At 42.2% G+C, this 13,774-nt stretch overlaps 1 protein-coding gene across 1 annotated transcript in view; it reads right to left on the reverse strand.

The window, feature by feature from the left end:
* The window catches only part of ALG13 (ALG13 UDP-N-acetylglucosaminyltransferase subunit), a 132,258-nt gene that overhangs the window by 64,197 nt on the left and 54,287 nt on the right, over positions 1-13,774 (reverse strand). The window contains exons 13-16 of the mRNA XM_060249109.1: positions 3,279-3,351; positions 2,450-2,531; positions 986-1,166; positions 523-598 (exon numbers count right to left, since the gene is read on the reverse strand). Coding sequence (XP_060105092.1) covers positions 523-598; positions 986-1,166; positions 2,450-2,531; positions 3,279-3,351 — 412 coding nt within the window. The remainder of the gene's footprint in view (positions 1-522; positions 599-985; positions 1,167-2,449; positions 2,532-3,278; positions 3,352-13,774) is intronic.

The following is a 13,774-nucleotide window of genomic DNA, read 5'->3' on the forward strand; positions in this document are numbered from 1 at the left end:
TGGGTGGGGATAAAGGAGCAGGCCCTGGATTCAGTGGGAGCGCACAGAAGCGTAGCTCCTGAACCTTTCTGAGAGTTCCACCTCCTCCTTCTGAGAGTTCCACTTCCTTGTCCATTGAATAGTAGGTGCAGCTGCATAACAAGCCCTGGATGAGCTCCACCACCTATTTTTCTACAAAATGACCCCTGTAAAGGAGGGTGCAACAAAGTATCTGCGCATCACAAGATGTTCACTGAAACCAAAGGCATGTGCTGCCCCAAATGGTGAATGGTATCTTCAGTGCAGCTTTGAGACAAATATCATGTTCAAAGCCCAAGTGTTATTTCCCCTACAGGCTTCTGATTTCTTCACCTAGCGAAGCAGAAGGCCTGTACGTTCTTAGAAAAATAGCAGGACATAAAAAAAAAAAAGCGGAGAGAGGGAGAAGAGAGATTAGCAAAAGGAGATCCTGGAAATTCTCCTGTTTCCCATGGAAGGGATTCTCAGGCACACAGGATTATCTCTTGTTTTAAGATGTCAAACCTTCGCTTCTTCAGCACCTTGCTTGCATTTTTCTGCCGGCAGGGTAACCAATTCATAGTTTTCCCAGTCTTCCACCCTAGGTAATGGAAAACACAAGAGATTTTCAGCACTGCAACAGACAGCCTTGGCTCAGCGCTAAGGGGGAGAGACAGAGAGAGAGGTGTATCTCTTCCAGAGTTTTGCAATACAAAAAGAGAAGCACCACGGCACCACCAAGTGGTGAAATTATAACTGTGACATGCAACTGCACTTCAGAACGTTCGATACGGCAAACTTAACTGTCCCATTTGAAAATCGTCACCTACCCAATACAAAACCCATACAACAAAACGAAGCTGGGGCTTGTAAAACAGGCAAAGCCCTTCGGACGAATGAGCACTCAAGATCACAGAGCAAGTTCACACAAGGAAATGCCACATTTTGACGCCTGAATAATCCAAAGGCACATTGCTTCAAAAAGCACCTCTTTTCTGAAAAATTCTTGTTTGATCTCTCCAGAAGGCAGTCAAAATTGGCATCTTCGCTTCCAACAGATGTACTATTTCTGTTTTTCTTGGCTCCGCTTCGAAACATCTCAACTGCAGTCCTCAGCTCCTCTTCAGGCACATGGAACACGTTTTTGTACAGGATCTCGTACAGCACCGCTAGGAAAACAGAACTTAGTTTTAAAATAAAGATCTGCATCCCAGTTTCGATGCTATCGCGTTCTCAAGATCAACGAGAGGCATCTCTAATGTGCTAATTTTAATTCTTTTGACTGGTGAAAAATGCCTCTAAGTTGCACTCAACCTATGGTGAAACCCTTGGGGCTCTTTAGCTTGGAAAAACGTCGACTGTGGGGTGACATGATAGAGGTTTACAGGATTATGCATGGGATGGAGAAGGTAGAGAAAGAAGTACTTTTCTCCCTTTCTCACAATACAAGAACTCGTGGGCATTCCATGAAATTGCTGAGCAGTCAGGTTAGAATGGATAAAAGGAGGTACTTCTTCACCCAAAGGGTGATTAACATGTGGAATACACTGCCACAGGAGGTGGTGGCGGCTACAAGCATAGCCATCTTCAAGAGGGGGTTAGATAAAAATATGGAGCAGAGGTCCATCAGTGGCTATTAGCCACAGTGTGTATATATATATGTGTGTGTGTATATATATAAATTTTTGGCCACTGTGTGATACAGAGTGTTGGACTGGATGGGCCATTGGCCTGATCCAACATGGCTTCTCTTATGTTCTTAGGGTTTTCAAGGTAAGAGATGAACAGAGGTGGCTTGTCATTGCCTGCCTCCGCACAGCAACTCTGCACTTGCTCAGTGGCCTCCCATCCAAGAACTAAGCAGGGCAAACCCTGCTTGGCTTCTGAGATCTAACAAGACTAGGCTAACCTGCGCCATCCAGCTCAAGCCTATGCTTTTGTCTGCTGCTGCTTATTTTAAGATAACTGGGGAGCCTGTTTGGGGCTCTGGCCAGGAGCTCCAGGTTCACAGAAATCCCAAGGACACAACATACACAATTCAGGTTTGCTTACAAGGAGATTTTAATAAGCAATGATCAAGCAACAGAAATAGCAGGCTAAACCCCCATCCGCTGTGTCCCGAATCCACACACACACAGAGCTAAAGCTAAGCATCTTATACCTTAATTGCTGGCTATCAGTAAAAAAATAATCAATGATGAAGCTCTCCCAAGCACTAGGATGAGCCAGGCCATCTCACACCTGGCATTTTGTGGTGAGAGAAAACAAATCTGACTTCCTAGAGAAGAGCTGCTAACAAGCATAGGGGAGAAGAATATTCTCTTGGGAGCATCTTGTAGCTGTCCCCTCTCAGAACTCAAGGTGACTACAAGTCAAGCACCAGCCTGTAACAAATATGGAGCTACAAAAGCTATATAGAGTCTAGGAGAAAAGTGGGAATGTTTCTATTTACCCTGGCAAATTGCAGCATTTGCCTGAAACTGTTTGGTGTACACGGAATCATAATGGCCGTTACTAGAACAACACAGCAGAATCTGAAAGACAAAAAATCTTGAATCAAAGATCTTCAAATCTGTTCATGTATTTCTTTATAAAAGAGCTCTCTCACACACCTCATTACACCATGAACTGAACAGAATGTTTCTGTGACCAGGTGTGACCTTGGGAAACCAACAGCTTCACAGCCAACAGGACTGCAGGTCCCATTTTCAAGTCTGTTTCAACTTTTACAAGTCTGTTTCAAGATCCAAAACAATACATATATCATTTTAATAAAACAAAACTCTAATAACTTCTTGGTCATTTCCTGGAAACAACTCAGGGCTCTGGTTCTGAACCATGAAGCACCCAACTGCTTGGGTCCTATATATTTAATAGTGGATGTTTCCACATGGGGATTTCCCCTCCCCCGCCCAAATTTGGAAAGCAATCAGCATACACACACATCTTTTAAAGGGCTCAAATGGACAACTTTGGAATGGCTTCAGAGAAGTGTCCATCATAACTATGGGGAAGAGGCATAGCCATGTACCCCTGTTAAAATGACATGATCTGAGGTGAACAATTTTTCTCCTTTACGTTTAAAATAATCACCAAAAAAAAAAAAAAAGGATTTCTCACTCTCACTAATAGTCTCCCATGTCACATTGTCAAAAGCTACATTTGATGGCAGCCCTTTGGCTGTACAAATTACCACACACTGCAGAATAGCCTGGTCAAAGAACACGCTCGCTTGAGACAGGTGCGCTTAAGAGATTGTTTTCATTCCTCACCTCCCTTACCTTATCTTCAAAACCGTTGTCTGTAGCATAGGAAGGTGGCTTTCCGGGGTGTCGATAGAGAATGAAGTCTCGACTAGGTAACCAAAGGTAAAGAACAGTTATAAAATAAGATTCAGCTCATCTTTCACTCTTTGCTGCTGATCACTTAGCATGGGGGGAAATGGGCGACATGAGAACCAATTGGCCACGAAGCTGTGTGGAAGCTCCAACATGATCTGCTGCAGTCAGTACCAGAAGGCCAATGCAAAAGGCATCTCTCAGCCTAACTGTCTACAGGGGTTCTGGTGATGATAAAATCTGGCAGATACCTTATGGTACCACTGCCAATCCTCTGAGGAGGAAGTGCAAGAAGACCGAACAGACGCAACAGGGCCTTGTCTGTGCTCCTATTTCCATCAAATAAAGTATCCTAGGAGCAGAGGGAGTCAACATAAGAGTGGGAAAAGGGCTGGCAAAACCATCAAATGAGAATGCTTAATGCTGGGCTCACTGAGCAGCTCCCAAAAATCTAAAATTATCATTCACAAGGCCCTAAAACACACCTTGTCTGCAGTACTGACATGATATTCTGTTCTATTTTCACGGAGAACAAGTGCAGGCAGCTAAGTAAAAAAAAGTCCACTGCAATTTCAAACTGAGTCTCAAGGATCACCCACAGCAAACAAAATCCACCCCAAAATGGCACAAAACACTTCACAAGCCTTCGGTGCTTGAGCACAACAAAACAGTGCTCCCATTTTTCCAGGAACTACTGTTTAAGGGCCAGAGTATTTTATATCACACAATGGTTGTTTTCCAACCAACAAATCTTCCCAGATATATGTTTGTTCTGCTAAAAGGCATCCCTCCACAACTGCTAGTCTTTCGTTCCCAAAGTGAGTGGTACCACCTCCCGGGGGGAGAACAGTTCGAAGACTTTAAAAAGAGGCTAAATGGTCATCTGACAACAATGCTGATTCTGTGAACTTAGGCAGATCATGGGACAGAGGGCAGGAAGAGTTGCATCAGTACTTAGTTCTCATGGCCCTTTCTTACACACCCAGGGAAATGCTGATCGACACTCTGTGGTCAAGCAGCAATTTTTCCCTTGTCCATCTTCAGGTCTGATTCTGGATCAGTCCAGACAGTTCTCTCGAGAAGAGGCTGACAAGGATCCCGCCAGCTGTGAAGCCCACCACTTGCCTCCTTGATCCATGCCCCTCCTGGTTGGTCAGGGCCTCCCAGAAGAGTGTTCTGACCACCCTGGGAGATATCATTCATCTGTCCCTATCATCAGGGACCTCGTTGGCTGGTTTAAAGAAGGCAGTGGTGCATTCACTCTTGAAGAAGCAATCATTGAACTCTATGGTCCTTGCTAACTAATGGTAGGTTTTGAACCTACCATTTCTGGGCAAGACGGCTGAGAGAGCAGTGGTGGATCAACTCCAGGTTTTCTGGGATAATGCTACTATCCTGGATCCATTCCAGTCTGGTCACCCACATGGTAACCTCAGGAGACATCTGGATCAAGGCAAGTCATGTGCCGCTGTAGCTTTTGGATGTAACAGCAGCGTTTAATAGGTCAATTATGATCTTTCGACCCACCGCCTTGCTGACGTTGGGGTCCAGGGGTCTGCCTTGAAATTGGCGCTCCTCCTTCCTATATGGACAGTGACAGAGGGTGGCACGTGGGAAGGAAGATTCCCAGCGACAACCATTTGAACGTGGTGTGTCACAGGGGACAATCCCCTCCCGGATGTTTAACATCTACATGCTCTCCCTTGCCCAATTGGTCTGGGAGTATGGACTGGGTTGTCATCAACTGATACAACAACGTATCAGTATGCTGATGACACCCAGCTCTATCTGCTGATGGATGGCCAGCCGGCCTCTGCCCCAGAGACATTAACCAGGGCATCACAAGTTGTGGCAGGATGGCTTAAACAGAGCTTCCAATGAAGATGAAAATCCTGTACCTGGGCCACGGGGATCTGGGATTGGGAATCCAGCTCCTAACCCTTGACACCAAAGGTGAAGAGTCTTGGGGTTATTCTGGATTCCTCCCTCACTATGGAGGCCCAGTACGGTCACTAGGTCAGCCTTTTATCTTTGGCTGGTCAAGCAACTAGTTCCCTATCTCACTTCTGGGGACCTAGCTACAGTGACCCACGCAGTGGTCACTTCCAGACTGGATTACTGTAACTTGTTCTACATGGGGCTGCCCTTGAAGTTGACCCGGAAACTGCAGCTGGTGCAGAATGAGGTGGCATGGATGCTGATGGTAACCAACTGTACAGGCTCACATTCGGCCAGTGCTCTGGCAAAGCGGCCATTCTCTCCACGGGAACTGATCTGTCACCTGGAGATCAGTTAAAATTTCAGGAGAGCTCCAGGTCCCACCTGGAGTTTGGCAACCCTAAGAAGCCTAAAGAGCAGAAGCAGCACTAAGCTGCAGCAGACAAAATGTGAGAGATCTGCAGAATGTCTCAGAGACAGTAAAAGACCCCAATCACTTCTTTGGTGATTAGATTCGAGTTCTGCCTATGCATTCGATTCCCTCTATTGAATTAAACCTTTCTTCTCTTTCCACGTGGCGCAGAGTGTTAAAGCTGCAGTCCTAAGCTCTGCCCACGACCTGAGTTCGATCCCCAGCGGAAGCTAGGTTTTCAGGTGGCCAGCTAGAGGTTGACTCAGCCTTCCATCCTTCCGAGGTTAGTAAAATGAGTACCCAGCTTGCTGGGGGGAAAGTGTAGATGACTGGGGAAGGCAATGGCAAACCACCCCATAAAAATGTTGTGAAGGCAATGTCACCCCAGAGTCGGAAACAACTGGTGCTTGCACAGGGGACCTTTCTTGTCTCTTTGATTTGGTGTATGAGTCCAGTGGCATCTTTATGACCTCTGCGCTTACAGGTGATTAGAGGATCTGGGAGTTGTGTTTAATTTTTTCTTCTTTTTCGCATACCCTCCTGCTAGATGCACCATCCCCATGCATTAACCAATCCAGGTCCCGCAACTGGGCTTGGTGGGAAAAACTGGGGTTACATAAGGAGGTAAAATTTCTTAGTAACTGTTCTCAAAGGGGGGGAGGGATTCTTAAGGGGAAAATAGGGTGTAGAAAGCAAAATTTGGGTAATACAGAGAAAATTTAAGGTATAGATAATACAAATTTGGGTAATAAGAAGAAAAATTACTGAAATATGTATAGATACGGGAGGAAATTTGGATATATAACAAATATTTATAAAGAAAATATAACACATTGTCTTTATTCAGAACTGGAGTAATAAAATGAAAGAAAACAGAATTAAAAGGAGGCATTTCTTTAAGAAGACACTATAGCCCTCATACCAGTTAAAATTTTACCTAATTACTTTGTGACAAAATGTCTTCCTTGCCGGAACTCTTTTAAGAAGGGGCTGGTTTTATTCTCTGAAAGGAAGTGAGCTCACAAGGGCAGAAGACGGCTCTCTCTTCTCCCCCTCCCCTTCTTAACCACAGAGGATGAAGTTATTTGCCAGAGAGGCAGGATGAAGACAGGAAGTTCTAGATATGCTTTGGAGCTTTTCTTCCCAGAGTGCTCTAGGATAAAGGTGACCAGTTCCTGGGTGGGAAGGAGAGTTGGACGGCATCCCCCATTGAGAAAGAAAGGTGGAGAGCAGACCTTCGGCAGGTCTGGGCTGCAAAGCGGCCATTTTGGGAGACCAAGGGCAGCCTGTTGGGAAGCTGCAGACCACTCTGGTGATATGAAGGGTTACAAGCCAAGCTGGCAACTTTATAAAATTTATTGCACCTCCTCTGCTCACAACGTCTAGCAGAGTCTGTATTAGAGGAGGGAAAGGACAAATGTGTTTATTCCAAGTTTCTTTTGTTTCCATTTTGCGGATCTGGTACTAGTTCGGTGGTGAGAACCAGAGAAGATTGTGAGGCACTCCAAAGGGATATGTCGAGGCTGGGCAAGTGGGCATCAATGTGGCAACTGAGGTTCAACATGGCCAAGTGCAAGGTAATGCACATTGGGGCCAAAAATCCTAACTATAAATACAAGTTGACGGGGTGTGAACTGGAGGAGACTGACAGAGAGAGATCTCGGGGTTGTGATAGATCTCACGGAAAATGTCGAGACAGTGTGCAACTGCAATAAAAAAGGCCAATGCCATGCTGGGAATTATTAGGAAGGGAATTTAAAACAAATCAGCCAGTATCATAATGCCCCTGTATAAATCGATGGTGCTGTCTCATTTGGAATACTGTGTGCAATTCTAGTCACCGCACCTCAAAAAGCATTGGAAAAAGTCTAGAAAAGGTCAACTGGAATGATTAAAGGGTTGGAACACTTTCCCTATAAAGAAAGGTTAAAACTCTTGGGGCTCTTTAGCTTGGAGAAACGTCGACTGAGGGGTGACATGATAGGGGTTTACAAGATTATGCATGGAATAGAGAAGGTAGAGAAAGAAGTATTTTTCTCCCTTTCTCACAATACAAGAACTCATGGGCACTCAATGAAATTGCTGAGCAGTCAGGTTAGAACGGACAAAAGGAAGTATTTCTTCACCCAAGGGATGATTAACCACATGGAATTCACTGCCACAGGAGGTGGCGGTGGCTACAAGAATAGCCAGCTTCAAGAGGAGATTGGATAAACATATGGAGCAGAGGTCCATCAGTGGCTATTAGCCACTGCGTATTGTTGGAACTCTGTCTGGGGCAAATGATGCTCTGTATTCTTGGTGCTTGGGAGAGGAAACAGGGTGAGGGCTTCTGGTGTCTTGGGCCCACTAATAGATCTCCTGATGGCACTTGTGTTTTTTGGCCACTTCGTGACAAGAGTGTTGGACTGGATGGGCCACTGACCTGATCCGGCATGGCTTCTCTTATGTTCTTAGTTTAAAAGGGAGTGGGCCAAACTGGGTCTGCAAGGACATGCTACACTTTTAATAAACTCAAGTACTCCGTGAAAATTCTCCCATTTCAAATTCAAACATTTCTTTAGTACCTGACAGTGGTATACATTTTACCTCACCAGACGTCCAGATTTCTCTTGATTTGCTTATTTTTAAGTTGGAGGTGATGTTAATGAAGCATATGCACTTATTTTGACATTTCGTTAAAATTTAATCAAGAAATTCTTTGTTTCAGCATAGAAATAGGAGAAGCAAAAACATAAAGAATATTTATTTATTTATCATACGGCAGAGTTATACATAGAAGGCATAGAACAATATAAAATATGGAACCACGTTGATACAGTGGGTATGCAGACCGACTGGGTAATCCCCCTAAATACTGGATACAGATAACAGTCATGTAGGTTTGAAGTTACCTCCGGGTTTCTTCAGAGCATGAGTGGAATTGCACCTAATTTTTTCAACAGGCTCCAAGCTCCAGGGAGCCACTTAGGTGTAGTAGTTAAGAGTGGCGGACTCTAATCTGGGGAACCAGGTTTGATTTCCCACTTCTCTACGTGCACGTTGGGTCAAAGTTCTCTCAGAGCTGTTCTCTCAAGAGCAGTTCTCAAAGAGAATCTCTCCAGATCTTCACTGAAGCCTTTCCAATTCACCCTCTTAAAGTTCCATCGTGGTCTAGGGAAAGACCTGATAACCTGAATTTGGATTCCTAGCTCAAGGATTCCGGGTCGATGTTGACCTTGAGTTAAGAACATGTGTGGATATAGGCAAGAGCTAACTTCTCTGGTAAGATGAAACATGTAAAATCAGAATTGGATTCTCTATTCCATGCTGCTGATCTGAAGGGGCTTCTGTCTTTAGCATAGAAAACAAGATGCAAGCCACGTTCCTCAGCCCAGTCAACAAGTGACTCACCATACTTATCATTAACCAATTTCCATAGTGGCTGTTAAGGCACTAGCATATACAGAAGGATGACAGTTAGTTGATAGGACATGTACTGGCCATAAAACTGCAGGAGGTCTGTAAACATTGACAGCATGTACACCCCAAATTTTACTACGATTATGTGGATGTCATTGTCTTGCTAACAACTTCCTTTTCCAGAAAGTGAAGAAGGAACATATGAACATATGAAGCTGCCTTCTACTGAATCAGACCCTGGGTCCATCAAAGTCAGTATTGTCTTCTCAGACTGGCAGCGGCTCTCCAGGGTCTCAAGCTGAGGTTTTTCACACCTATTTGCCTGGACCCTTTTTTGGAGATGCCAGGGATTGAACCTGGGACCTTCTGCTTACCAAGCAGATGCTCTACCACTGAGCCACCGTCCCATCCCCAAGCAAGGGGAAACAAGGGGATCTGCTATCTTGAATTTGATTCTCACCAACAAGGAAGAATTGATTGAAAAAGTGGAAATAGTGGGCACCCTGGGCAGTAGTGACCATGTGATTTTGGAATTTACAGTCTTGGAGAAGAGAAAAGCTATATGTAGTCAGACTTATAGGTTGGACTTCAGAAAGGGAAACTTCGATAAACTTAGAACTATTCTGGGTAAAATCCCATGGTCAGAAATACTTAGGAAGAAGGGGGTTCAGGAGGGGTGAGAGTTTCTTAAAAGCAAAATACTGAAAGCATAATCACAAATGGTTCCTATGAGAAGAAAAAATGGAAAAAGCCTAGACAAGCTGAGTGAGCTCTATAAACATAAAGCTCTCTAATGACCTGAGAAATAAAAAAGACTCCTTTAGGAATTGGCAGGAGGGCCTTACAACCAAGGATGAATATAAACAAATCACCAGTGCTTGTAGAGAAAAAGTTAGGAAAGCTAAAGCTCAGTATGGCCAAAGATGCTGAAAACAATAAAAAAGGGTTCTTTTATGTTCAGAGTAAGAAAAAGAGCAAAACATGGTAGACCCATTGTGAGGGCAAGAAAGTGAAATTATAACAGCTAATGAAGAGAGGGTGGAACTGCTCAATTCCTACTTTTCCTCAGTCTTCTCTTCTGAGGGAAACGGTGCTCAACATGGCAAAAAAAAAGAACATATAAGGAGGCTATGAAGTTCCAACCTAGGATCAGCATAGGGGTAGTACATAAACACCTAGTTTCTTTAAATGAAACAAAGTCCTCAGGGCCAGATGAATTGCATCCAAGGGTTCTAAAAGAGCTCGTGGATGTAATTTCTGAGCCTCTGGCTATTATATTTGAGAATTCTTGGAAAACAGAGAGGTGCCTGAAGATTGAGGCGGGCGAATGTTGTCCCCATCTTCAAGAAGGGGATAAAGGACGATCTGGGTAACTACCGACCCGTCAGCTTGACGTCTATACCTGGGAAAGTTTTACTGTTTTAAAAGTTTTATTAGTTTTCTAAAGGTTGGGGCTAAAGGGTAAGAGGAAACAGAAAATTATAATTATAGAAAATTATATATCTTAGTCTGCATATAGTATACTTTCTTAGAATACAGGTCTGCATCCAATATACTTTCTTAGAATACATATATTGTCACATATTATCATCTCTTAACTTTAAATCATCAACATTTTGATAATTTATATTGTAAGTCTTCTTGCTGAAGTGCCTATTCAAGTTGACATTTCCAGCAAAGGCAGTCTTATAGTAAAAAATACAGGAGAAAGGAAATATAAGTTCGCACCAAAAAATCTTAAGAGTCTTGAGTATCTAGCCAAATATGTAGTTTCAACCAATATTTTCTTGCTTCTTCTTTAGATTTCCCAGCCAACAACTGGGATAAGTAGTCCAGCTCAGCCATTTCCAGAATTTTCCCCATCAAGTCCATTCTCGTGGGAATCTCCTGCAGCTTCCATCTCTGTGCCAGAAGAATCCTGGCCACTGTGTTAATATATGCCAACAAATGTCTCATCTCTTTGGAATAATCCTCAGGATAATAACAGTTCTGGTTTAAGTTGGATCTGTGTCTTCAGAATTTTCTGCAATAGTTAATGAACCTTTTTCCAATAGTCTTTCACCGCCTCACAACCACCACATATGATAGAAAGATCCCACATGTTTAGTACATTTCCAACATTTGTTAGACATGTTAGTATACATCTTACACAATTTCTGTGAAGTTATGTACCATCTATAAAACATCTTATACAGATTTTCTTTAAAGGTTACTGACTTAGTTAGTTTAATATTGAATTTCCAAAGCCTTCCCATTCTTCTAACCTGATGTTACATCCCAAGTTTTTCGCCCATTGAACCATACAATCTTTTACTACCTCATCTTGCATCTTTATCTGTAATAGGTATGCATATAGCTTAGTAATTAGCTTTTCTTGAGGACCTAAAAAGATTTTATCAAATGGATATTGCTCTGTGTTAAAGTCTGTTGTCTTATCTTTGGCAAACCTAGATTCAACTTGCATTCTCAACCACCAACTCATTTTAATGTCCATGTTTTCCAGCTCTTCTCTGGTTTTCAACTGGTTATCGTTTTTCAGCAAGTCATCATATCTATAACTCTGATTGGGTTTCAAAAGTTTTGGAGAAGTGAATGCTTCGAGATACCCATCTTGGAATTTTCTGGTAAATTCTCGGTTTTAACCATGACCATGTGTGGTACAAAGATTTCCGGAACCAGTGGTTCTTAAAATAAGAATGTCCTTCTTATCTTTGATACCATAAATACGCATGCCAGCCCAAATTGAGATCATGTCCTTCTAGCAATAACTGTCTCTTATCATTCAATAGTACCCAGTCTCTTACCCACAAGAGCACAGAAGCTTTATAATACAGTTGCCAATCTGGGAGGCCCATGCCTGCTCTCAGTTTAGAATCTTGCAGTATCTTTAGTTTAATTCTTGGTTTTTTGCCTTGCCAAATATATTTAGAAACCATCTTGTTCAATTCTTGGACAAGAGTACTGGAATTCAAAGAGTACTGGAACGGTTTGGAATAAAAATAACAGTCTTGGCAAAATGCTCATCTTTATTGAAGCTATTCTTTCCATTAGGGATATGTTCACCTTTAATCACTGCTCCCTTAATACTTGTATCTTTATTTGGTTATTCAATATCTCTAAGCACAAGACAAAAAGGAGTGGTAACAATGGGCAACCTTGTCTTGTACCCTTCCGAATGTCAATTGCTTCTGTTAGTTCACCATTCACCATCACTCTTGCCCTTTGCGAAGAATATATTGATTCTATTGTTCTCAAAAAATTCTCACCACATTCCATTCCCTTCAGTTGTTGCAGCGTAAATTGCCAACAAACATTATCAAAGGCCTTCTCTGCATCCAGACAGATTAATGCCAATCGTTTCTCTGGGTGACTCTCATAATATTCCATTATATTACATACTGTTCTAACATTGTATCTTCTAGGGAGAAATCCTGCCTGGTCTTGATGTATTGTGGACTGTAGGATCTTCTTCAGGCGTTGTGCCAGTATTGCTGCAAAAATTTTATAGTCCACATTTAAAAGAGAAATTGGCTGATAATTTTTTATATCTTTCAAATCTGCACTTCTTTTGGAATTAAGGATATTTTAGCTTCTTGCCATGAAACTGGTATTTAGGCTTCCTCTTGAATCCTTTCAAGGAGACGTTTGAATGGCAACAGTAAAGGCTCCTCATAGGCTTTGTAGAACTCAGCAGGTAGTCTATCTGGACCCGGAGCTTTACCATTCTTTTGAGATGCCATTGCGTCTCTCACTTTCCTCATTATTATTGGTTCATTTAAAATTGTTTGTTGTTCTCCTGTAAATTTGTTAAGAATATTTTGGCTTCTAAGTCTGCCTTTTGAACTTGTTTGTCTTCATGTAATTTTTTATAAAATAGTTCCACAATTTGACGTATCTCCTTTCTTTGAACTTTCTCTTTATTATTCTCATCTTTCAAAACCGGTATTATTCTTTTGGCATTTTCTTTTCTCATTCCGTAAGCCAACCACCTTTCAGGTTTATTAGCATGTTCAAAAAAGTTTTGTCTGGCAAATCTCAGTTTGTTCTCCGTCTCCTCTATAAGTAGTAAATTAAGTTGATGCTGTGTTTCTTTAACCTTATTTTGGAACTCCTGTCTTGTCAGATGTACTTTTAAATTCTTTTCAGCTTCTCCTGCTTGCAACATTAATTTTTGAAAATTTTCAGTTCTTTCTTTCTTTTTCTTTGCACTATGTCTGATTGCAAGACCCCTGAAATATGCTTTAGCAGTGTCCCAAACTACTTGCATCTTTACATCTTGAGTTATGTTCTGTTTAAAAAAAGATTCCATTTCAGCCTTGGATTCTTTAAAAAAGTCTTCATCTTTTAAAATAGAAGTACTTAACCTCCACATTCTTCTCATTCGTGTGCCTTTGAGTTTTACCATTACAGGACTATGATCTTATATAACTCTTGTTTGGATTTCTGTCTCAACTCTTTAACCAAATTTGTAGAGAGCCAACACACATCAATTCTTGACCACGCTTGATGACTGGCAGAATAATATGTAAAGTCTTTCGAATTTGGATATCTTGTTCTCCATACATCAACCAGGTCCAGTTCTTCTACTACCTTCCAAAAACTTGTTGGTAGTTGAGGACTTTTAATTTTAGTACACTTATGTGTTTATTTATCCAATTGTCCGTATGAAACTGCATTAAAATCTCCT

Source organism: Heteronotia binoei, chromosome 11 (assembly GCF_032191835.1).
Source record: "Heteronotia binoei isolate CCM8104 ecotype False Entrance Well chromosome 11, APGP_CSIRO_Hbin_v1, whole genome shotgun sequence".
NCBI lineage: Eukaryota > Metazoa > Chordata > Lepidosauria > Squamata > Gekkonidae > Heteronotia > Heteronotia binoei.